Source organism: Sturnus vulgaris, chromosome 8 (genome assembly GCF_052056855.1).
Source record: "Sturnus vulgaris isolate bStuVul1 chromosome 8, bStuVul1.hap1, whole genome shotgun sequence".
Taxonomy (NCBI): Eukaryota; Metazoa; Chordata; class Aves; order Passeriformes; family Sturnidae; genus Sturnus; species Sturnus vulgaris.
In genome coordinates, this window is record NC_142250.1 from 15,157,099 (window position 1) to 15,179,427 (window position 22,329).

The 22,329-nt window shown below is 40.0% G+C and overlaps 2 protein-coding genes across 5 annotated transcripts in view; one reads left to right on the top strand and one right to left on the bottom strand.

Moving 5' to 3' along the window:
* Nucleotides 1-248: 248 nt before the first annotated feature.
* On the bottom strand, nt 249-7,258 carry RPS24 (ribosomal protein S24). Of its 3 annotated transcripts, XM_014886693.2 has the most exons (7): nt 6,914-7,258; nt 5,469-5,534; nt 4,697-4,906; nt 4,126-4,236; nt 3,243-3,259; nt 1,215-1,250; nt 249-344 (listed from the first exon to the last, which is right to left on the bottom strand). In XM_014886693.2, exons 1-5 carry the CDS (start codon nt 6,914-6,916, stop codon nt 3,254-3,256), a joined length of 396 nt encoding a protein of 131 aa, XP_014742179.1. In that variant the 5' UTR covers nt 6,917-7,258; the 3' UTR covers nt 249-344; nt 1,215-1,250; nt 3,243-3,253. The 3 variants fall into 3 exon arrangements, with proteins under 3 accessions (XP_014742179.1, XP_014742180.1, XP_088025033.1); XM_014886694.2 differs by lacking the exon at nt 3,243-3,259; XM_088168907.1 differs by lacking the exons at nt 249-344; nt 1,215-1,250 and having other exon boundaries at nt 3,243-4,004.
* Nucleotides 7,259-7,538: 280 nt separating this feature from the next.
* The window catches only part of POLR3A (RNA polymerase III subunit A), a 32,465-nt gene continuing 17,674 nt past the window's right edge, over nt 7,539-22,329 (top strand). For both annotated transcript variants that reach the window (XM_088168906.1, XM_014886690.2), the window contains exons 1-18: nt 7,539-7,690; nt 8,562-8,697; nt 9,220-9,357; nt 9,862-10,033; nt 11,225-11,379; nt 11,864-12,103; nt 13,000-13,162; nt 13,358-13,494; nt 14,035-14,138; nt 14,830-14,971; nt 15,495-15,635; nt 16,804-16,873; nt 17,515-17,642; nt 18,125-18,263; nt 19,450-19,614; nt 19,888-20,060; nt 20,662-20,773; nt 22,100-22,218. In XM_088168906.1, coding sequence (XP_088025032.1) covers nt 7,647-7,690; nt 8,562-8,697; nt 9,220-9,357; nt 9,862-10,033; nt 11,225-11,379; nt 11,864-12,103; nt 13,000-13,162; nt 13,358-13,494; nt 14,035-14,138; nt 14,830-14,971; nt 15,495-15,635; nt 16,804-16,873; nt 17,515-17,642; nt 18,125-18,263; nt 19,450-19,614; nt 19,888-20,060; nt 20,662-20,773; nt 22,100-22,218 — 2,478 coding nt within the window. In that variant the 5' untranslated portion in view covers nt 7,539-7,646. The remainder of the gene's footprint in view (nt 7,691-8,561; nt 8,698-9,219; nt 9,358-9,861; nt 10,034-11,224; nt 11,380-11,863; nt 12,104-12,999; nt 13,163-13,357; nt 13,495-14,034; nt 14,139-14,829; nt 14,972-15,494; nt 15,636-16,803; nt 16,874-17,514; nt 17,643-18,124; nt 18,264-19,449; nt 19,615-19,887; nt 20,061-20,661; nt 20,774-22,099; nt 22,219-22,329) is intronic.

Below are 22,329 nucleotides of genomic sequence, written 5' to 3' on the forward strand. Positions count from 1 at the left end.
CAGGCAGTCAAACAAAACGACTTGCCAAACCACAGTTTGAACAAAGCCATGTCTACCTCCAACATTGTCTGCTTGGAATTAATTCCTACTACTACCTGTGGGAAGCTGTGGATCACAAATTGATACTCAAAACAAGACTTGGTTAATTATGAAAAGATTTAATCCAGTGCAAACAGTACACCTATACTGAATTTCTGAAACTTTACAAAATGGTAGCTTTCAAATCAAAATTAAAAGGCAAACCAGTATTTTATTGACAAGAGTTTATTTGATGTTAAAGTCAGATGAGCAGCTTCTGTTTTCCAGAGTAATTCATTCCATACTTCTTCATAGAATGATGCTGCCTGAAAAGGAAAAAATAGACCACTGACACACAATTAAAACAATTTTTACACTTGTACTTTTATAAAGTCTGAAAAGCTGTTTCCCAAACTAGTCAGGTGAACCACATGTCTCTTCTTGTAAGAGCATAAAGTTGAAAAATTCCCAGCACTGCCATGGCAATAAATGAGCCTAAATTATAGCAATTCTGTAGAAGAGATCAACAAGCTACAACTGCTTTGACAGCTTTCTGTTTAAGACATTACACTCACTATATCGGGTCCCAGACAGACTGTTGAAGTTCCTTCCAACTGAGTCACTCAGACCATTTGTAATAAAACCAGACTTTTTTCTGCAGCAGTTATTGACCACAGCACTTAGGTTTCTGCAGCAAAGATATAAAAATGTAGTCTGACTTGTCTGTAAGAATATCCTGCTTGTTTTAACTATTTTACTACAAGTGAGTACCTGTAAGAAAATAACATATATCTGTTCCAAAAATAGGTATTATGCTACTTTAATCTATTTTATACAATTAAACTCAAACGTTTATTCTCTTTAGCATACCTAGAAATGGAAAATGTAAGCCTTGTTTACAGTAAGACTAAACAATCAGCAACTCGAGTAACAGTAGGTCTGAAGTACCTGATGTATTATTTCAGTCTCTATACTAATCGGGTATTTCATGCAAGTCAAAATCACATAAGCTACCAACTCAGTAGTAAGTGCAAGTGATTTGTAAATATTCTCAAACTCTAAAATAGCCATAAACTCTTGCACGGGTTCTACATCTGGACAAGTATCACAGTCTTTGCATAAATCAACCTCAGATTTGTTATCATAATGACTGCAGTGCTGAATGCCTGCCCTTACAAAGCATTCTGAAGGCATACCTGTTATCCGTTTTCCAACTGAAGAATGTTCATTTACTGAAAAAGACAAAGCACCAATTAGTAAGAATTTTATCCGAATTCTACTACTGCAGAAAATTGAGCTTTGAGGGATTTTAGTGACACTCACAAAGTGCTTTTTCAATTAACCACACTGAAATGTGAAAGGAAACCCTCCAAGTTTTGACTACTGCACAGACTGAAGACTTAGATTTCACTTACTCCCTTAAACTCAACAGCTATTTAGAGCTTAACTAATGCTCAGAATCAAACTGCATAGTTCTGTTTGACAGCCTCACCTGCCAAAGGCTGTCACAGCTACAGCTGTGACATTAAAAGGGAGGGCGGGGTTTTTTTGCATTTCAGTATCACGATTTTGAATGCAAAGACCAGGTGAGACACATCCACATATACTTGTTGCAAATTTTAGCAAGCTCAGCAAGCTCTAGAGCCACAGAATATATTAAATAACACAAAATACTTTAAAACACTTCTCTTGAAACTGCAGGGAAAACAAGAATGGGAATTCTAAAGGAGAAAGAAGTGAAAGAAAGCATGAAAGAAAACAAGACATCAGCATAAGTTCGTCTGACTTTTTCATGACTACATCAAACATAACTTTTAGAATAACATACACTTGCCTGAACATTTTTCAGAATCGAGTACTGAGACATTTACAAGATAAAATAATTCTCACAGATCCTGTAGGTGGACTCAAAAACGTATTCCAGGGTTCCTATTAAAAATTCTTCCACACAGGTGTGATAAGGATGATGAACCATACCACAACATGATCTTTGAATATGCATTTCTGAAGACAAATCTTAGTGTATTTCACAAATGTTTTTCTATAATGCAGCACAGAATGCTTCTCAAGTAAGTTGTTCAGGAAGTGCACAAAATAATTCATCTTAAGTGACAACAACAAAGATTAACAAATCTGGTAAACATAGTTATCAAATGAAAGATCATTTTAAAACACATCAAAATATCTCTAATCAAAAACACAGTTCACCTAATAGTAAGACTGCACGTCAGTTTCACGAGCACTTGATACAGAAGCCATATCTCCTACATAATTACCACAGGACATGATCCTTGCCTTCAATTTCTGAACTATTGATAAGCTTTAAGGGAGCTTCTATGAACTGGACACCATTAATAATTCAAGTGAGTCAGTTAATCACTTTTCATTAACGCTCCAGAACTGCTACCTGCAGGTGCAGAAGTCTTAAAAGGAAGAAGTTCCTCCATACTACTGGGATTGGTGCAACACGAAATGACTCCTTTGCCATTGACACAAGTGTGCACATTAGGTGCTGCTACTATACCAAACGCTGACTTTGTGCCATAAACCATTGTAGGACTTTATGATTAAAACAGCATTAAAGCACAAAGGAAGAAGGCTCCTAATGTTTTCTAGTAGGGCAGCTCCCTGATCTAGTAACTCTCAGTAACATTGGTTCCTTTCCGTCCAGGGATAACAAAAACTTCACTTCCACACTAACTACAATATCTAACTTCACTAAGATTTCCAATTCCATTGTAATTTGTGTCTTAACCTGGAAAACTGCAGGGCAATAGTTAAATACAGTTTAATGCTGACAACTGTGCCATTTCCAAGCACCATCTCAAATGCAAAATGTGATGTGATTTAGCTTTCACACACAACACTACTTTCACACGATGGTCAAGTTACACATGCGATTGCACCGTACTGCTTTGAATCAGATCCTGCAGTGGCTGAACCAATGCCTCAAGTCAACAACATTGGGCTTCTTGGATTTCTTCTCACTGGGAATTACTTTAAAGTTGATTCACTAGTTTTAAAAAGTCTGAATTTGGCTACTAGCCAGATTTCACTTACAAGTCACATGAATAAAATTCATGATGTAATTAAGTGAACACTCACACAACAGACCTAAAGTTTACATCAAACATGCATACAAGGCAGTACAGTGCTTCAATTAAAATGATACATATTTCAGTGATGCATAATTCAGGCACCAAATCCATGCTCATTTCCAGTACCTGCAGATACTTCATTTCTGATGGAGAATTCCAAGAAAGTAAGAAAAAAGCAAAAGTGAAGATTACTAAAGTTCAAGATATCAAGGTTTTCACAGCTACAGAACTAAGCATTAAAACCAATAACCCTCTCTCCCCTTGTTACAACATCTGAAGAAACCCCCACTTGACTGCATAGCTTATTCAATATTTATCACAAGATGGAACACTGTGAAGGAAAGTGACTGGCTTCCCACCCAATCTACTCCTCACTTTGGTTCTGTTTCATGATGAAGGAAATCTGCTTCTCTCCAACCTGCTTGTATTAGGTCCTAGTCACAGCCCAGGAGGGCTGCATCACTCTAGTCTCACCAGAGAAAGACTCCACTACCGTGGGCATCAATCCCTCAAACCCCAAGGCATTCTACCTTATTTCTATTAATACACAGTCCTCACTGCCTACACCACGCATCCTCACCAAACTTACCTGGGTAAGTAACACCATACCAACAGTAACTCCGTGGAGTAAGCATTAGGGGTTTAGGCAGCCTGAGTGACAAGCGTTAACATTATCTAATGTGTGTATTGTGAGACTGAGTTATGTGATTAGAGCAATAGATTTAGATTTATGTGTTAGATTCATTAAGTTTAATTTTAGTTCAAGTGACACAGGAAACAATAATTTAGGAAGCATTGTTTCATGTCATATCAGCTAGGCTGGCAGCAGTGAGGAGCAAAACTAAGCTACTGAGCTGATGACAAGCTATACAACACACAGTTTACCTTCTGTTATCCAGTAGAACAGGTGAAAAAATGAAAGAAAAATAATGTTATTCTGTTGAAGAATTCCTAATCAACATTTCAAATACATGTGCTCATTCTAGCTTAAAAGATATTCTCATCCTACCTTCTTGCCAGCACCAACATTTGCCTTGGCTGTGCCCCTGACTTTCTTCATTCTGTTCTTACGCTCTTTTCGCTGCTTCCGGGAAGTCTTTTTCTTTTCATACAAGCCGTGCTATTAAAAACAGTTGAAAATTGCTTTTAACATTGTTTCCCTACTAACAATTCTTGAATTTAAGTTCGATGATTTCTCAAATGTACAAATACAGTTTAAATTTGAAATATTAACTAAACAGCAAGATCATTAACTAATGAATGCTTTGACACATAACAAACATTGAAGTAGCACATGGATCAGCCCCATTTCTTACGCTTATTCTAGACCTCCATTAGTGTTTTGTTAGAAGTTACTGCTAAACACTTCTGGTATTACCAGTTTTGCCTTCCCAATTCCCTTGTAACATAGAATAAAAACACACTTAGCCTGTTGTGCAAATGCAGAAGTTAACTTGTGATATTTTAGGAGCTCTGATATAACTGCACTTTCACAAAACTTGAGTTTTTACACATGCAAATCCTGAGTAACTGAACACTTCCAACCTATCCTGCTTTCAGGATACCAGAAAACAACATACCCTGGCAAGCCTGTGCTTTGGTTCGTTTTTCTTTGCATAGTCCAGGGAATCATAGATCATGCCAAAACCGGTTGTCTTGCCACCACCAAAGTGAGTTCTGAAGCCAAAGACGAAAATTACATCAGGGGTTGTCTTGTACATTTTTGCCAGCTTTTCCCTGATTTCTGTTTTGGGGACTGTGGCCTTCCCAGGATGAAGAACATCAATCACCTAAAAAAGAATTTTAACAAGTTGATAAAAGGTCAATACCCAGTACACAGCCCCACCAGGTGCTACAGTCCCACCTTGAGCTCAACACTTAAACTAATCCACTTGAGCAGCACCAACTATTATTCATTTCATACAAAAGCATTCAAAAGTTTCTTGCTTCACTGAGTCATTTAGACTGAAAAATACCTTTAAAAACCATTAAATCCAATAGTAAATCCAATCCTGCCAAGTGTCTCAATAGCACTAAGCCATGCTCTCAAGTGCTACACCTACATGTCTTTTAAATACCTCCAGGAAGGATGACTTAACAACTTCCCAGGGCAGTTTATTCCAATGCTTAATAATCCTTTTGGTGCAGAAATTTTCCCCAACATCCAGTCTGGTACAACTTCACCATCAAGATTTACTTTGAGCATACATCAACACACTTAAACCCATAGGCTCCTATAATTCTTAATTTAAGACCCCTAGAGATTTTAAGGGCCCCATATTTATAGAGGCTAAACCTTCTTCCAGCTCAGAACCATCAAACTAATAAAGGCAATCTTCTGTAGTCTTTTACCATCTGCTTGCGCTGCAGAAGTCTGTTGGTCATGAACTTCCTGGTTCTGATAGTCACTGTGTCATTCTGCAAGAGAACACATTAAATAAAACAAAACAATAAATACAAATACAACAGAAACTAAACACATGCATAAATAACGCACAGTACAGCAAAAGTCAGGAGCTCAGATACTGACAGTGAGCTCATAACCTAAGTGGGTTGGTCTTGGGCTACAGAAAACACCTTGAGGTAATACAATGAGAAACTGACAAACTCATCCCCAGCTTCCCAACACCACAGCAACATACACACATTCGCTGCTGTCCCACAAAAAGCTGAAGCAGTTTTTAACAAAAAGGCACGGATCTCAGCCACAAGTACTATAACAATACTACACAAGTTCCCTTCTAAGCCCAAATGCTATGGCATTCTAAGCCCATCTCTACGGCTTCCCACCCCTACGGACAAGGGAGCACCCAAGACTCCTAGATGCTCCTGGTTGAAAGGAAAAAGGTCAGTGGGTCCACAAAAGTCTTCCAAGCTATTCCAGTAAACTACACACTTGGCATGGTAGTTGGTGTGTTAGCACCTGACCTCAGAGTAAGGACACGGCAGTAGGTTAAGGGTAAAGGGTAAGGTGAAAGGGAAGTGAGCATGTAGAAGAGTGACCACGCACTGCAACAGTAAAGCGTTTCCTAATGTTCAGGTGGAATTTCCTGTGCATCAGTTTCTCCCCTTGCCTTGACTACCACTGCCTGGCACCACTAAGCAGAGCCTAGCTCCATGCTCTGATACTTCCTTTCAAATACTGATAGACAATCGCCTTTCTGTCATCTCTTCTTGAGCTGAAGACGTTCGGCTCTCTCAGCCTTTCCTCTTAAGAAAAATGCTCCAGTCCCCCAGTCATCCTCACGGCCCTCCTCTGGAACCCTCCAGGAGCTCCATGTGTGTCCTGGACTGAGAAGCCCAAAACTGAACACTACGGTCCATGAAAAGCCTCACCAGGACTGAGAAAACGAGCAGATCAGCTCCCTCGAGCTGCTGGCCATGCTCTTCCTAACGCAATGTGCAAATTTCTCTGAAAACCCTGCATGCCGCTATTTCCACCAAGGCTTTCAGACCAGAACCCCCGCGATAAACGCGGGTGTGACCCACAGCAGCCTCCTAGCAGCCCCAGAGTAGCAACACACTGGTGCCGCGCTATCAGAGCCCAGGGCTGATCTGACCGAGCACGGACACGGCGCACCCGAACACACGGCGCGGCCCTCACCCCGCAGCTCACTGCTACCAGCGGGCACGGACGCGCGGCGGGCCTGCCGCAGGAGCCCAGGCTCGGTGTCCGCCATACCCCCACGGGCGGGTGCAGGCGGGCCGGGCGACCGGGCCGCGGCCGTGCGGGAGCGCGGCGGGGCGCGGATGGCGGCGGCGCGGGGCGGATAGCGGGGCCCGGCCCGGGCACTCACCATGGCGGCGGCAGCAGCTCCTGCGACCGGAAGAGAAAAGGATCGGCGCCACCCCGCGGCCAATCATAAGGCGGTGTAGGGTCCTTCCTGCAGGGGCGGAGTTGTGTGTGGGGCTGTCCATTCCAAAGCCGGACCGGGCCGGAAGCAGAGGCAGGCGTGGCTTTAGTGTACCTGATGGGAGGCGGGGCGGAGGCAGCTCCGTGTCCTGCGGCGATCTCGGCCGAACTCAGCTGTGTGCTGGCACTACCGCGGAGTTGGCTCCGCCGTGCGCCCTGGTGATCCAGGGCTGCTGTGAGGACACGCAGAGCCACGGACTGAACGTGGTGGCGCAGCCATGACTGCGGAGTTCCTTAGGGCTCAGGCAGTTGCGTCTCCTCAGCCCTGAGGGGGGACTGCGTTCACGTGCATAGACAGGGAGGTGTGTCCGAGCGGAGCAGGGATCAGCTCCGTGGTGCCGGGTTATAGGCCAAGGGGCGATGGGCAGGCCATGCCCAGGAAGTTCCACCTGCACATGAGAAGCGTTTTCCTTGCTGTTCCCTGACCGCACACGCCCGTAGTGTGGGTACCAGAGGGGCTGTGGGGGCTCCCTCAGCGGGGATACTCCCGGAGCGGCGGTGCCGGCAGGGGGCGCTGCGGGCGGAGGCCGCTCTGACCGCCCCGGCCCGGCCCGGCCCGGCCCAGCCCCCGCGTGCAGCCGCGCGGGCCCCGCCGCGCCGCCGCCGCCGCCGCCGCGATGGTGAAGGAGCAGTTCAGGGAGACGGATGTGGCCAAGAAAATGTGAGTGGGGGCCGTGCGGTGCCCGCGGGCTGAGGAGGGAAGCAGCAGAACTGCGGAGTGTTGGCGTGGAGGGCCGCGGTGGCAGCTCATGGCACGGCTGCTCCGCTTCTAGGAGCGCTGGCACGGGCTGGGCTCTCCCACACGGGTGGCTGTGCCGGCATCCAGCTGTGGAGATGCCCAGGAAGGTCGATAAGTCCCTCAGATAAAAAACATAAACTCACCGTGAAGCAGCTTTCTTTTTCTGTAGTTATCTTAAAAGAACCTGTTTCAGCAATGTTGTGAATCAACCTAGCCACTTTTGCCTTGTTTTCGAGTACATTGAGTGAGGTCCTGAGAAGGACAACGAAGCTGGTAGAGTCTAGAACACAAGCCCTAGCGGCAGCATCTGGGGGAGCTGGGGTGTTCAGCTTGGAGAAAAGGAGGCGCAGGGGAGACCTTAGCACTCTGTACGCCCACCTGAAGGCAGGGTGTAACCAGCTGGGAATTGGTTTCTTCTCCCAGGCAACCAGTGACAGGATGAGAGGGCACAGCCTTAAGTTACACTAGGGAAGGCTTAGATTGGACATCAGGGAGAATTTCTTCACAGAAAGCATAGTTAGCCATTGAATGACCTGCCCAGGGAGGTGGTGGAGTTACCGTTCCTGGAGGTGTTTAAGGAAAGGCTGGATGTGGCACTCAGTGCCATGGTCTAATTGACAAGGTGGTGTTTGGTCATAGGTTGGGTTCAGTGATCTCCGAGGTTTTTGTCAACCTAATTGGTTCTGTGATACTTGCATGTAGGTATGCTTGTCATTATAAGTCATTTTGCATATACATATATATATATATGTATATATGCGCCCATACATACATCTGTAATTTCCTGTTCTAGAAGCCACATCTGTTTTGGCATGAAATCTCCAGAAGAGATGCGTCAGCAAGCTCACATTCAAGTGGTCAGTAAAAATTTGTATAGTCAGGACAACCATCACTCTCCGCTGCAGTATGGAGTGCTGGACCATCGCATGGTGAGAACTTTTATTTTGTTTTCCAAACTATTTGTGGGGAATTGCTGAAGTGGTTAAAAAAAAGTTGGGGTCACTGAAATGTACTGTTTGTCCAAAGTAAGTTCAAATGAGTCTTTACTTGAATTTCATAGGCTATTGACTGCAGTGCCATCTACTTTTTTCTTGCTTTTGGAGGGCAGGAATGCATTCTCTTGGGGCAGGAATTAAGTTACTTTTCTGCCAAACTGCTGGGACACCCAGAGACGTGTCACCAAAATGCCACCATGTTGCTTAGTGGGCTGCAGATCACTTTCAAGAGCTGCATGAGTCCAGTTCATTGGTGTCTGCAGGGGCTGTGTGTGAAAAACATTTTTATTAAGGGTCGCAGTGATTGTAATGCTATTGATGTGCTTCTAATGCTGGAAAAAAGGAGCGGCTCTGCTAATAGCGTTCCTGACTAGCTTATAAACTGTTGTATTTTGTATCTATCCCATCCATTACAGCTAACTTTTTTTTTCTTCTTGTGTGTTCTTTCTCCCAAAGGGAACCAGTGAAAAAGACCGTCCCTGTGAAACCTGTGGGAAAAGTCTGGCTGATTGTTTAGGGCATTATGGGTACATTGACTTAGAGCTACCATGTTTTCACGTTGGGTACTTCAAAGCTGTGATAGGCATCCTACAGGTAAACATGATCTAAAAAAGGAAATGATCAGGAAACAACATGATGCTTGAAAGTTATTGAGAAGGCAAAAATGAGGTTGCGCTATTAATTTGTCTTTATGTACATTTTCTTTTGTAAAATACTTGTATTTAAAGATCAGTCTTAGTGATGTTGTATGTAATCTCAGACCATAAATTTAATCTATTATTTTTCTGCAGTTTGAATTAAATATATGCAGGATAATTTGCCTTTTAGAACATCCCAGTAAGTCAAAGCTCTGTTTGCTTTCTATGATTTTTAAGGCCCTGCAGAGTTTAGCTAAAGATTTGCTTCATTGACAGTATTTTTCTTTTTCTCATGTGCTTTTTAATGTATATTCCAATATGTGAATTGGTCTTTCAATCAAGACAGTAGTATCTCATTCAAAAAAATGCACTGTGTTGAAGAACTTAAGCTGTAGTTCAAGAGGTTACATCTTCAAATGTATCTCTCAAACAACTGTGTTTATACATGTTTACATTTCAGATGATCTGCAAAACCTGCTGCCGCATCATGCTGTCAGCGGAAGAAAGAAAGCAGTTTTTAGATTACCTAAAACGACCTGGCCTTACATATCTTCAGAAGAGAGGGCTAAAAAAGAAAGTGTCTGAGAAATGCCGAAAGAAAAACACTTGTCCTTACTGTGGGGCCTTTAATGGTGAGTATTGACATGAGCAGTCTGCTCTGATGGTTTTCACCTTGATGGCTGTGATAGGATCCAAATTCTGAATATGCTCGTTCATTGCACAGCTAATGGATGTTCTCTTTGGCCTTCGCTGAGAACCAGGTAATTGCATTTTAGGGCCAGACACATACTTGTTCATATCTCATTTGTGTGGACATAGATATTTTCCTAGTTGCTTGTATTATTTCATGTTTCAACCAATATTTGATACTTAAATAGTGACCAAGAAACCCCTTCTAACATGGTGTTAAAAATATTGGGAACTATTGGCAGTGATCAATATATTCACGTAAAAGCATTGATAGCATTTGTAATTTGGAGTAAGCATCATTTTTCATCATTGTATTAAATTATCTTTCTTAAGATTATTTCTTCTTCAGGGCAGAGTATTTTTGTTAGAATTTGTATCTGGTTTTCAAAATACATCTTGATTTTTTTCATCTACACTGATCATGTGTTACTGCTGTTTAGGGACTTGGGAGTACTACAGATTCATAGTACATTGTTAATCCATAACTTGAAACTTTTAACTCATGAAAACTGTGGGTTCTTTGTTGACATGTTCAGCAACTCAATAAAAGGAGAGCTGCTGTATCATAAGTATCCTCTCTACACATAGAAGGCATAAACAGTAGGCATTTAGAAAAGTTAAATGATGGGTCAGAATACTTCAGTAAAAAATGAGCATTTGGACTAGTTTGTGGAAGTTTCATGAATAATATTACCTGTGTGACATGACAATACCAGATTTTTCTGATAATTCATTTCCAAAATTACTTCAGAAGATACTGGTACAATACATAAATGGCACTTACTCCTGTTTTTAGTGTGGGAACTTCTGCTTTAGAAATACCTGCTGTGAATAACGTGAAGCTGAATTCAAGTGTGGGCTAAACGACCTACTTTCAGCCTCAGAGGCTGCACCAATATGTAGATAGACCAAGCCATCCATATAAAAAGGTATAGCTTGATTGTCCTTTTGTTGTTCTGTGAGTTCAGGAAACTGGTGAATAAAGCTGATAAAGTTTTATTTTGTTCTTGTGTTCATTGAAGGTTTAGCTTGTTTTGGAACTGTAACTTAAGTTTTGGTGGTGTTTTGTTTTGTTTTTTGGTTTTTTGTGTTGAAATATAATCCAAAGATAATCCATATTTAAATCCTTGCAGGAACTGTGAAGAAGTGTGGTTTGTTGAAAATAATACATGAAAAGTACAAGACAAACAAGAAAGTTGTAGATCCAGTAGTATCTACTTTTCTCCAGTCCTTTGAAACTGCCATTGAATATAACAAAGAAGTAGAGCCCTTACTGGGAAGAGCTCAGGTAAATTTTATTATAACCTAAATTTTTTGCTAGTTTTTTTGCATGAAATAAAACTCCTTAAGGGTTTGCAGTGTATCAGCTAAAGTCTTGTGGTGATACAATAATTTTGTGCATCAAAAGATACCAAAAACTGTTTGTATCAACGTTGACTTGGCTAAATGAGAAATTTAGTTTATTAGCGTGTTGCTTTGTCTATTGATGAAGCATTCTCCATTAACTCCAGAGACGAGAGCAACACAATAAGAAGTAAACACTCATATATAGGGAAAAATTGAAGGAAATAATATATAGCAAGTTAACATCTGAGATACTAAAAGCATTGGTTCAGAATAAATAAACCAAAACATAGTTATGTTTGCACTAATAGTTCTCTATTTGCCTATGAAAAAGGCTATTTCTGAACATCAGTAAAATAGGGGGAGGAGGGAAGCATTGAAACTTGACACGATTGCTTCTTCTCCCCATTTCCCAATGGATTTTGTAGGAAAACTTGAATCCTTTGGTAGTACTGAACCTCTTTAAAAGAATCCCAGCAGAAGACATCCCTCTACTTCTAATGAACCCACAAGCAGGTAAACCTTCAGATTTGATCCTCACACGACTCCTGGTGCCTCCACTGTGCATCAGACCCTCTGTTGTGAGCGATTTGAAGTCTGGCACCAATGAGGACGATTTGACAATGAAACTGACTGAGATCATTTTCCTCAATGATGTAATAAAAAAGGTGAGTGAGCCCTCATGCTCTAAGACTTGCCTTCAGAAAGATTTGGGTTCAGTGCTTACAGTCTGGTGCTGTATTTCTCTGTCATTGGGCATTTTGCTGAAAGATAGGAGAAGCTTACTTCAGATTGAGCTGGCTGACTGACTGCTTGCAGTGTAAGACCTGCTGAAGGTCTGCTGGGGTTCTTATGGGAAATGTTTTTTCATTTCACCTCTGGTCTGTTAAGTCTTTTTCTTATTTTTTTTTCCCCTCTCCCATGACTGTCACACTTTTTGAAGAGTCACATACAATGAAAATATTACACATATTGATTTGTGGGTTTGGTTTTTTTTTCTTGTACACCTTCCTCTTTTTTTGCATCTTTGTGCTTTATTTATTCTATCATCTGGTCTTGAGAAATCAGGTTTCATTTAGCATCGTCATCAAATTGAGACTAAAAGATGATCTGACATTTTATCATTTGTTTAGAAGAGCACTTCTTGCCAGAATAATACTTTTCACACTTTTCAAAACTATTCCTTTGTCAGGCAGACAAAATGAATTGAGTACTGACTCTTCCATGATTGAAAAATTAACTACTGATTTTCCTGTCTGTTAAGTTATATTAGCTTAAGTGGATTGGAAAAAATGTAATTTAAACAAATACCTAATTTTGTGAGCATTTGTTCAAAGCCCATATTAGTCAAAAGATTTTTTTTTTTCTAGATTCCCTTGTGATGGGCCTTATGCTATAGCAATATGCATCCTGTTACAGTTATTTTCCCTTTTTCATTCCAATCAGTGGAAATGTCATTATACTATTTGCAAAGGAAGAGTTGTACTCATAACAGAAAAATTCTTGGCTAGTTTAATACGTATTGTTATATTTATTTTATGAATTGGATGACTGTTTTGTTTAGCATAGGATATCAGGAGCCAAAACACAGATGATTATGGAAGACTGGGATTTTCTTCAACTGCAGTGTGCCCTGTACATTAATAGTGAGCTCTCTGGAATACCCCTCAACATGGCACCTAAAAAGTGGACCAGAGGTTTTGTTCAGAGACTTAAGGGAAAGCAAGGTTTGTTTAAAAACTTGCTTTAATTATTTTCTTACAACTGAACCACTAATCTTTGCTATTGCCAAGTGTCTCTCTGCTACTGTTGTGTTGCACTTCAGTGCTATACCTTAAAAGATGTTCTAATGTGCTGTCTTAACACATAACATCTTGAAAACTATTTTTATTTTAAGAGTTTTAACTGTTTTGCTTTGTTAGGTCGTTTTAGAGGCAATCTGTCTGGAAAGAGAGTGGATTTTTCTGGCAGAACAGTCATTTCACCTGATCCTAACTTAAGAATAGATGAAGTAGCAGTGCCTATTCATGTTGCTAAAATATTGACCTTTCCTGAAAAGGTAAGTAGTGTAGGACTCAAAAACTTTTTCTATTCTTTTATTTTTCCCCAAGCCAGACCTCAGTGTTGTTTCTTTATTCACTCTAAAAGGGAGTGAATGTATTGTGCTATGGTTGAAATGCCATTCAGCGATGCTTTACCAGTTCTGTTGCTGCTGGCAAATAAATATCTGTAATATTGAATATAGGCAAGTGCTGACAAGATGTGGTGTAAGGAGTGACATCTCTAGAACTAAGAGTTTTGCTTTGAATTTTTTCAACTCATTCATAGATTGGCATGAAGGAAGGAGGGGTTGGGTATTTTTATTTCTAAGTTTCCCTTTCAGATTTTAAATTTAATTTCCCTCTGATACTCTGCTCAAAGATAGGCTGATGTTTTTCTCCTCTATTCCTTTCTGTGAGTTCCCCTCAGCAGGAACTCAGGAGGCTGTGGTGGGGGGATTGTCAGTTGAGCCTAAAATTTGAGAACACAAACGCCATCAGTAAAAAGAAGTTCCTGTAGCGTGTTCTGTTTGTTTCTGATTGAAGTCTTTGTGCAACAGGTGAACAAAGCAAATATTAATTTTATGAGGAAACTTGTCTGTAATGGTCCTGATGTTCATCCTGGAGCAAACTTCATACAGCAAAGGCACACCCAGATGAAAAGGTATCATGCTTATCTGTAATGATTCAATTTTTTATTTTTCCCATCAACTTGTTCTTGTTGCTGTGTGAAGGCAGTGATGTCTGCAGGGATTAAAATTTATTTTTAGAATCTTTCATAAAGGGCAGTAGAAAAAGGAGTTGTCTGTATGTTCTCAGGTTTAGGGTACAATTTTTTTAAATAGTCTTGCATTTAAACTAAAATGCACATACTAATGATGTTGAACTGCAATTAGATTTATATTCTTTTATGACTGAGTCTATCTTAGTTGAGATAAAGGTTGTAGTACAGACACAAGTGAAAAAGGTGGTTTTGGGCAAGTCATACTGGCTGCTTTCATGTGAGAGCTAATCTGTAGTCAGTTTATGGGTAGGAAGAAGGGGTAATACATTAGTGAAACTTCTTATACTCTGATACAATTGAAATAAATTCTGTTTATTTACAAATGGACTTTTTTCTGACTTAATGTTCTAATCACTGAAGCTTTGTTGACTAATGTCAAAATACATTCATTGCTTAAAATAGCAGTGACTGATGTTCATTCCACACCAGTTTTGTCTTCTAATTATTGTAATACAAATACTCCAGCATTTAATGGAAAAGTTGGCATTATAAACACAGAGCTAATTTTTAGTTGTCTTTCTGTGTGCTGTCTGTGTATCTTCTTACTGCATTATTATCTCTTCCTATGAAGATTTTTGAAATATGGGAACCGAGAGAAGATGGCCCAGGAGCTGAAGTTTGGTGACATTGTGGAGCGACATCTGATAGATGGTGACATCGTCCTGTTCAACCGGCAGCCCTCTCTGCACAAGCTGAGCATCATGGCTCACATTGTGAGTGCACACAGGCTGGCACAGACAGTGCAGCCTGGAAGATTAGGCACTTGACCTTTATTGCTTGTTTCTGTCACACACAAGCAGAAATAAACAGCTCCTGCTGAAACAGTGTGTGGAGGGATGAATGCAGTGCAGTTGTGCCTGTGCATGGGAATTGATGTGTACCCAGGCAGGATGCTGTGTGCACACTTCTGCCAAGAGCCATAATTGACCTCGCTATCTCTTCTTGGTTGTGAGCATTTCATTTTTGTGGAGTCGAGGTAGTCTCTACAAAGCACACTGTCTTCTGTGCTTTTTATAAATTCTTCATAATGAAAATTATTAGCTACATTTCTATAATATATTGTGAGTACAATTTCTGTCAATTCCTGGTTGAGCTAAATCCTGCAATCAGGAATTTTGACTCATCTGTAATATAACGATAACATCTGCAAGAAGCCACTGTTTTTTCTTCAGCTGTGCCCAACTGTGCATGCATCTTAATTTTTTCTTTTTTTTTTTTTTTTTTTACCTTTTCCAGGCTAGAGTGAAACCTCATAGAACATTCAGGTTCAATGAATGTGTCTGTACACCGTACAATGCAGACTTTGATGGAGATGAGATGAACCTTCACCTTCCTCAGACAGAAGAAGCAAAAGCAGAAGCACTTGTTTTAATGGGGGTGGGTAAAATGCTCATGTTGGGATTTTGCTGGTGACAGATGGGCTGAGCCCTTTAGTTCTTAACTTGCGTGTGAAATCTGAAATACTGTTGAGATTTACTGGGTAATTTACAACTTCGAAGCTGCCTGGAAACTGCAAAAAGGACTTCAGAATAAATTAGGACTGTTAAACCCTGGTAATCTAATAGCCTTAGGCTTAACATCTGGGAAAATGCCATGTAAATAGATGTCATCAGTATGTTTCTGCCTGACTGTCCTTAGAGATTGCTGCCAGGCTAGGGTAGCTCTTATCAGCAGATCCATCATTTGCTTCTGGTCTGACAGCCTGGGAATTGCAGACAGACAGAACAGCTGGAAATGAGACAGTGATACTGGGCTTGTACTGGAGAAGGCAGCTTCCCAGAGAAGGCAGGAGAGAGTAGGCTCATAGAGCAGGGTCAAAAGGGAGAAGGGATGGTAGATAAATAGGGATCTGATGGCTGCAAGCTTTGTTCTGTGGTGTGAGTCAGTAGCACCAAGATGAGGGTTTACCAATCCATTGCTCCTTTCGAGTTACCAAATGCTGCTCCTACTTCAGATGTACCCGTAGAGTTGTTGGTTGCAGCCTGTAGGAGCTCACTGAACTGACCTGGGAGCTTAAAAAGAACACCCCCAGTGTGTGATTCAGGTATATGTGGGAATGGGCTCAGGCAAAACTGCTCCATAAGTGAGGGTGATTAACTGGAGCAGTAGTTTGAGTAAAACATAAGATCATGGGGCTAGAGGTGGCTTGATTGTTACCCATCAGAAGGGACCACACAACTTGCAGTATTCCAGTAGATCCCTGTAGTGACTGTAACATCTCTTGTCCTTTCCCCTGTTCTCAAAGCTAGCTTGTCCTACCAAAACACATCAACTTGTTTGCCACTTCTGCTTTGGAAACAGAATCTGTAATTTCCAGTAACTTTTCTCAGTCTATTCCTTAGCTGTCAATAGATGTGCATGGACTGAAATGAACTGAAACTTCTGGCTTATTTTTTCAATCTTTATGAAGGAAGCTATAGTTCGATTTAGAATAAGCTTTGACCATTTCACCATAAAATAAATGTCTTAAAAGGTAGGTTCCATTTTGAATAGCAAATGGACTGTCAGTGTCTTCAAACGCATAATATCTTTTTGTGTCATGCAGACTAAAGCAAACTTGGTAACACCCAGAAATGGAGAACCTCTTATTGCTGCTATTCAAGATTTCCTCACAGGTGTGTATAAGCTTATTTCAGAGTTGTGTGATCTAACAGTCGTTCCTACAGAATCATTTCCCTTTTTCAGAATTTTGTATATTAATTAAAAACTTTCTCCTTTCACAAGTCAAAGTGACATTATTTAATAATGATGCCCAGAGAGTAATTTCTGATGCTGTTTGCCTTTGTAGCTGCAGTTATTACTACCTTTGAGTGTATTTTGCTGTGTTTTTCTGTGAGTGTTTGAGATCTTTGCATTCAGTAGACAATGTAAATTGCTTATGATTATGGTAGAGGAGTTGATTTTGTCCAATAAACATTAGATTTAGCCTGCAGTATGTACCTTCAATGTCTTTATTTCTTTGGGAAATATTCAATGAACATAAGGAAGAAAGTGTACAAAAATAAATGCTAAGGTCTTATTTCACTGATGAAATAGAGTCTAAGAGCAAGAGAGTAGGCTATAGAAATAGACTGTTCCTAATTTTTAGACATGTAGTGTAGAGCAATTAAAAATAATTCTGGAAATAGTCTAAACTATTGTTGTTTTGCATAGTAAGTAGCTGACTAGTATTAGAATGAAATAATTGACGCTGAGTAGGCAATAGCTTTTAAATTGAATCTAAATTTAGTCTGTCATAATACTTTTTTCATTCCAGGTGCCTATCTTCTAACATTGAAAGATACTTTTTTTGATCGAGCCAAAGCATGCCAAATTATTGCTTCTATCCTGGTAGGCAAGGATGAAAAGGTCAAAGTTCGTCTTCCACCCCCAGCAATTCTGAAGGTGTGTCAAACTATTTTTTCATGTTACTAAGACTTTCTCTATGTGTGTTCTTGACTCATGGTGATGTTACCACGAATCTTTAAACTCCTGAAGTTTTTAATCAAAGGTACTTTGATTAAAAGAAGTTATTATGAATGTTGTTGCAATCTCTTTGAGAAATGACATGACAGCAGCATCTTTGAGGTTTTTTCCCTTTCCTAGTCAGAAAGGGAAATATGGCAGTAAGAGGGAGCAATAGAGCACGTTTCTCTGAGTGCACATACCTTGTTGTAAAGGATAACCATTCAGCACTCAAGGGGTTTAAATCTATGAAAGAGGATAATATTTTTCAAAAGAATGCTATTCTGCATTTCTACAAGTATGATGCTGTGTAGCCCTATTCCGTATATAAGGCAATTTTACAAATAAATTCTTGCTTGCTCTTTTTCTGTAGCTGTAGCATAAAGTTGTAATCTTTATTCTTCTCCCTCTGTTTCTCTCAGCCTGTAACACTCTGGACAGGAAAACAGGTTTTCAGCCTCATTCTCAAACCCAGTGATGATTGTCCTGTAAAAGCCAACCTACGAACAAAGGGCAAACAGTATTGTGGCAAAGGGGAGGACCTGTGTTACAACGATTCTTGTGAGTGAGACTTCTAAAGCCATGTTTTAGAAGTCTTCAAAGAAATCATGGAAATGATTGAGCTTACTGTAGGCACTGAAGCAGTACTTTAATAAGTGTTCTTGAAATGAAAAATAAAATCTTGTGGGTTTTCTCGAGAGTTGAAGTCATGCTAAACATGTTTTCTTAAACTAAAATGTCTTTTGTATGATGCTCAGCTTGTCACGATGCTAACTTAGTGTTTGAAGATGAGAGAGAGGAAAGCAAAGCTTAGGAAGTGGTTGTTCAGAGGGCAAATGGAAAAATTTAGCCTCTTGGATTAGAAGTCAAACACTGAAAAGAGTTAGACTATGCAGGGAGGATAAATCCCTAGGATATCAAGCCATTCATGCCCTTCCAGTTAGGGACGTCAGTGGCAGGTGCAAAGCACCATGGCTGAAAAGGCTTTAGGAGATGAGCAAGACTTTGCTCAGAATTAATTTAATTTCTTAATTAATTAGTTAATTAATTCATATGGTGACTGTTGGAAAGGAACTTGAGCGGGCAGGGCTAGGCTGGTTCCTTGCTGCTCACAAGTGTAAGTTGGGGAACCATTGATTTACACGAATTCTGTCATGCAATGTTGCCTCAAGAATTTCCCAGCTAGCACTCAAGTCCTCTACAGATGACTGAGTGATTTCTGTAGATTAACATTCTGTGCTATGATGTTGGTTGTAAACATAGTGGAACAATTTTTTTCAGCCTCTAAATATTGTAGGACAATAGGGCACAAAGCAATCCTGCTCATACTCCTGTGAACATAAGACATCTTCTTTATTTCACAGGTTATTAATTTTAGAAAATACAGGAAGAGTTTCCATTTTCTGAATTTAACAGGAGCTCATGATGTGGAAAACTTTAGATTTTGTTGTTTGCTATCTTCAGTTCTCTGAAAAAAAAATCATTTCTGAAGACATAGTAATTCTCTTCAGAAAGTTCTCTGCAAATTCTCAAAAGTCTCATGAAAACCTGGTATCATGTTTTGATTTGATATAATAAGTGATAGAGCAGTGACTTGCGCTTCAAGAAAATGATACCTAAATTCACCACATTGAAGATACTGAGCATGGACAGAACTTTCATTTAAAAATTCTCTCCATAAGTGATTACTAGTAGTTAGTGAATGTTTTAGAAAACTGTTGAATTCTTTTTGCCTTTTCATTTTTAGATGTCACAATTCAAAACAGTGAATTAATGAGTGGCAGTATGGACAAAGGAACACTGGGGTCAGGATCCAAGAACAACATCTTCTACATCTTGCTGAGAGACTGGGGCCAGGTGGAAGCTGCAGATGCCATGTCACGTCTGGCCAGACTTGCTCCAGTCTATCTTTGTAAGTACATTTCCTTTTAAAATAGTACTTTAATGCAGAAATAGAGAGTAAGCAAGATTTTTGCTTAAAATATGGCATGCTGTGCTTTTAAAAAAATGAGCTTGTTTTGAAGCTGGCAGACAGTGAAACAACTTACTGTGGTTATGAAGTGCTTGTAATGGTCACATGATGGAGGGCAAAATTGAAAGTTCCCAATAATATTTCCTGGGTTTAATTTATTTTCTCTATATGAGATTGGACTATCAAACTAATTTATTTTCTTTTTAATAATAGCTAATCGTGGCTTTTCAATTGGAATTGGTGATGTAACCCCTGGGCAGGGCTTGTTAAAAGCTAAGTATGAGCTCCTGAATGCTGGCTATAAGAAATGTGATGAGTATATTGAAGCCCTGAACACTGGCAAGCTACAGCAGCAGCCTGGTTGTACTGCAGAAGAGACACTGGAGGTAAAATTTTTAATTTAATTCACTATCCATTTGGCGTAGAGGCTTCACAAATATATTCTTTTACAATGCAAAGTCTAAAGTCATGTGAAACCTAAAAATATGAGCAAATACATAATATGTAGCTCGAGCTAAGTCTGTATAGACTTAACATGTTTGTATGCATGTAAAAATGTTAACTAAATACAAAACAACTGAAATCCTTCAGGATGTATTGGGGTGATACAAGAGAATAGAATTACACAGGTAATTGGAATGAAGTTGATTACATTGATCAAGATTTTTCTGGTTATCTTCCATGTAGCAGTGTGACTTAGAGCTTAGTGCAATGCTCAGTTTAGCTGGTGATTTTGATGCTGATCAGAGAATGCCATGGCCCTGGATACCACTGTCTTATCCCAACAAAGACATTTTCTTCAGCAAACTGAAAGTTAGGAAGCTGAAATTTAAAATTGTTTTACCTAAAGCAACAACTGGGTTCCTCTGTCTTTACTGCGTTTTCAGTTCCCTTTGACTACTGAAGGTGTTGCTGGGAGTGATAAAGAGTTCTCTTTGTGTAAGTGATTTTTAGCAAATTCTGAACCTCTGAAATGCTGTATTTCAGGCCTTAATCCTTAAAGAACTGTCTGTTATCAGAGATCATGCTGGCAGTGCCTGTCTCAGAGAACTGGACAAGAGCAACAGTCCCCTGATCATGGCTCTCTGTGGTTCTAAAGGTAGGGACAGCTGAACTTGGCCTGTGGGTTGCTCACTCCTTCATTTATGTGAAACTTAGTTGTTCCATCTTTATAGCTTGTGTTATACTGTCCATTGTGCTAGTTCATGTCATGGCTGTTTTAAGTGGCTCAGTAAATTCAGGTTGGGTATAGTTAGTTAAAATCAAGCTAATGTTTTGATATTCTTATGTCTTAATGTTTAGTACAAGTTGCAAAACATCTTGTTGGAATTTTGGATGTTCTTAGGACTTGAACTGATTAATCAGTTAGAAGTTTTCAGTTGTGTTTCTACTTCAAGTATTTATATCATACAGAAAAATCAACTGTAAATGATACATTCAGAATTGGACCTAGCATTTCCTAGAATCGTGGAATTATTTGGAAGGGACTTTAAAGATCATCTAGTTCCAGCCCCCCTGCCATGGGTTGGGACGCCTTCTGGGACACCAGACCAGGATGGGACATACACAGCTTCTCTGAGCAGCCTGTTCCAGTACCTCACCACCCTCATAATAAAGAATTTTTTCCTGATGTCTAATCTAAAGCTGTCCTGTGACAGTTTAAATTCATTCCCCCTGTTCTATCACTACATGCCCTTGTGTAAAGTCCCTCTCTGTCTTTCTTGTAGCCCTTCTTTAGTTACTGGAAGGTGCTATAAGGTCTGTCAAATTCTTGTGAGCTTTCATTTGTTTCCTTTAAGAATTTGAAGAAATCACTTTTGCCTTTTTTAGCTGTCTAATGAATTTTGGAAAGCCTTATGGTGACATGTTGTGTTCTAAAGAAATACTGAAATCTAAGACGAAGCACATAATTTTTGTGGGGGTGATGGGGAGGCATTGTTTGCAAACATATTCAGCAAATAAAACTTCTGAGTTAGTGACTTAATTCTCTGGGACTTAATTTCTTCTAGGAGTCCTGGTAGACACTGAACCCTTTATGAAAACTATTGTTGCAGTATGTTTATTGAAGAAATTGTGAAGCAAAATATGTAGGTTAGGATCATGAGCTGTGTAAAACACAATCCCTAATACAGCACAGGATAATATAAGGACTGGGAACAAATAATGACATGAATGTCTATGACCCAAAGGAAAAGAAAATGAAAAGTTGTTGGCTGTATCATAACTTAATTACCAGCCTTTGCATGAATGCTGAAATGACCAGGATGAGTAACAGAAAATCTTCTCTAACTCTTGCAGTTGTGTTTTGTTGAGCAGTTATGAGGCTAAATAATTGACCTTCATAGAAGTGAAGATAGCTCATCAGGGAAGCAGTATATTCCTCATTTTTGAGTGAGGGGCTTTCTTTTCCTGTCTGTCATTGCAGGCTCCTTCATTAACATATCCCAGATGATTGCCTGTGTAGGGCAGCAGGCTATCAGTGGGTCCCGTGTTCCTGATGGATTTGAGAACAGGTCCTTACCTCACTTTGAGAAGCATTCTAAGGTAATTCTGGACGTTTACAACAGACTGTGAAGGAATATGAAACGAGTTTCCTTCAGCCATTTTGAGAAGAATGCATGATAAAATGTGTTGTCATGATATGCTGAAGGAAAA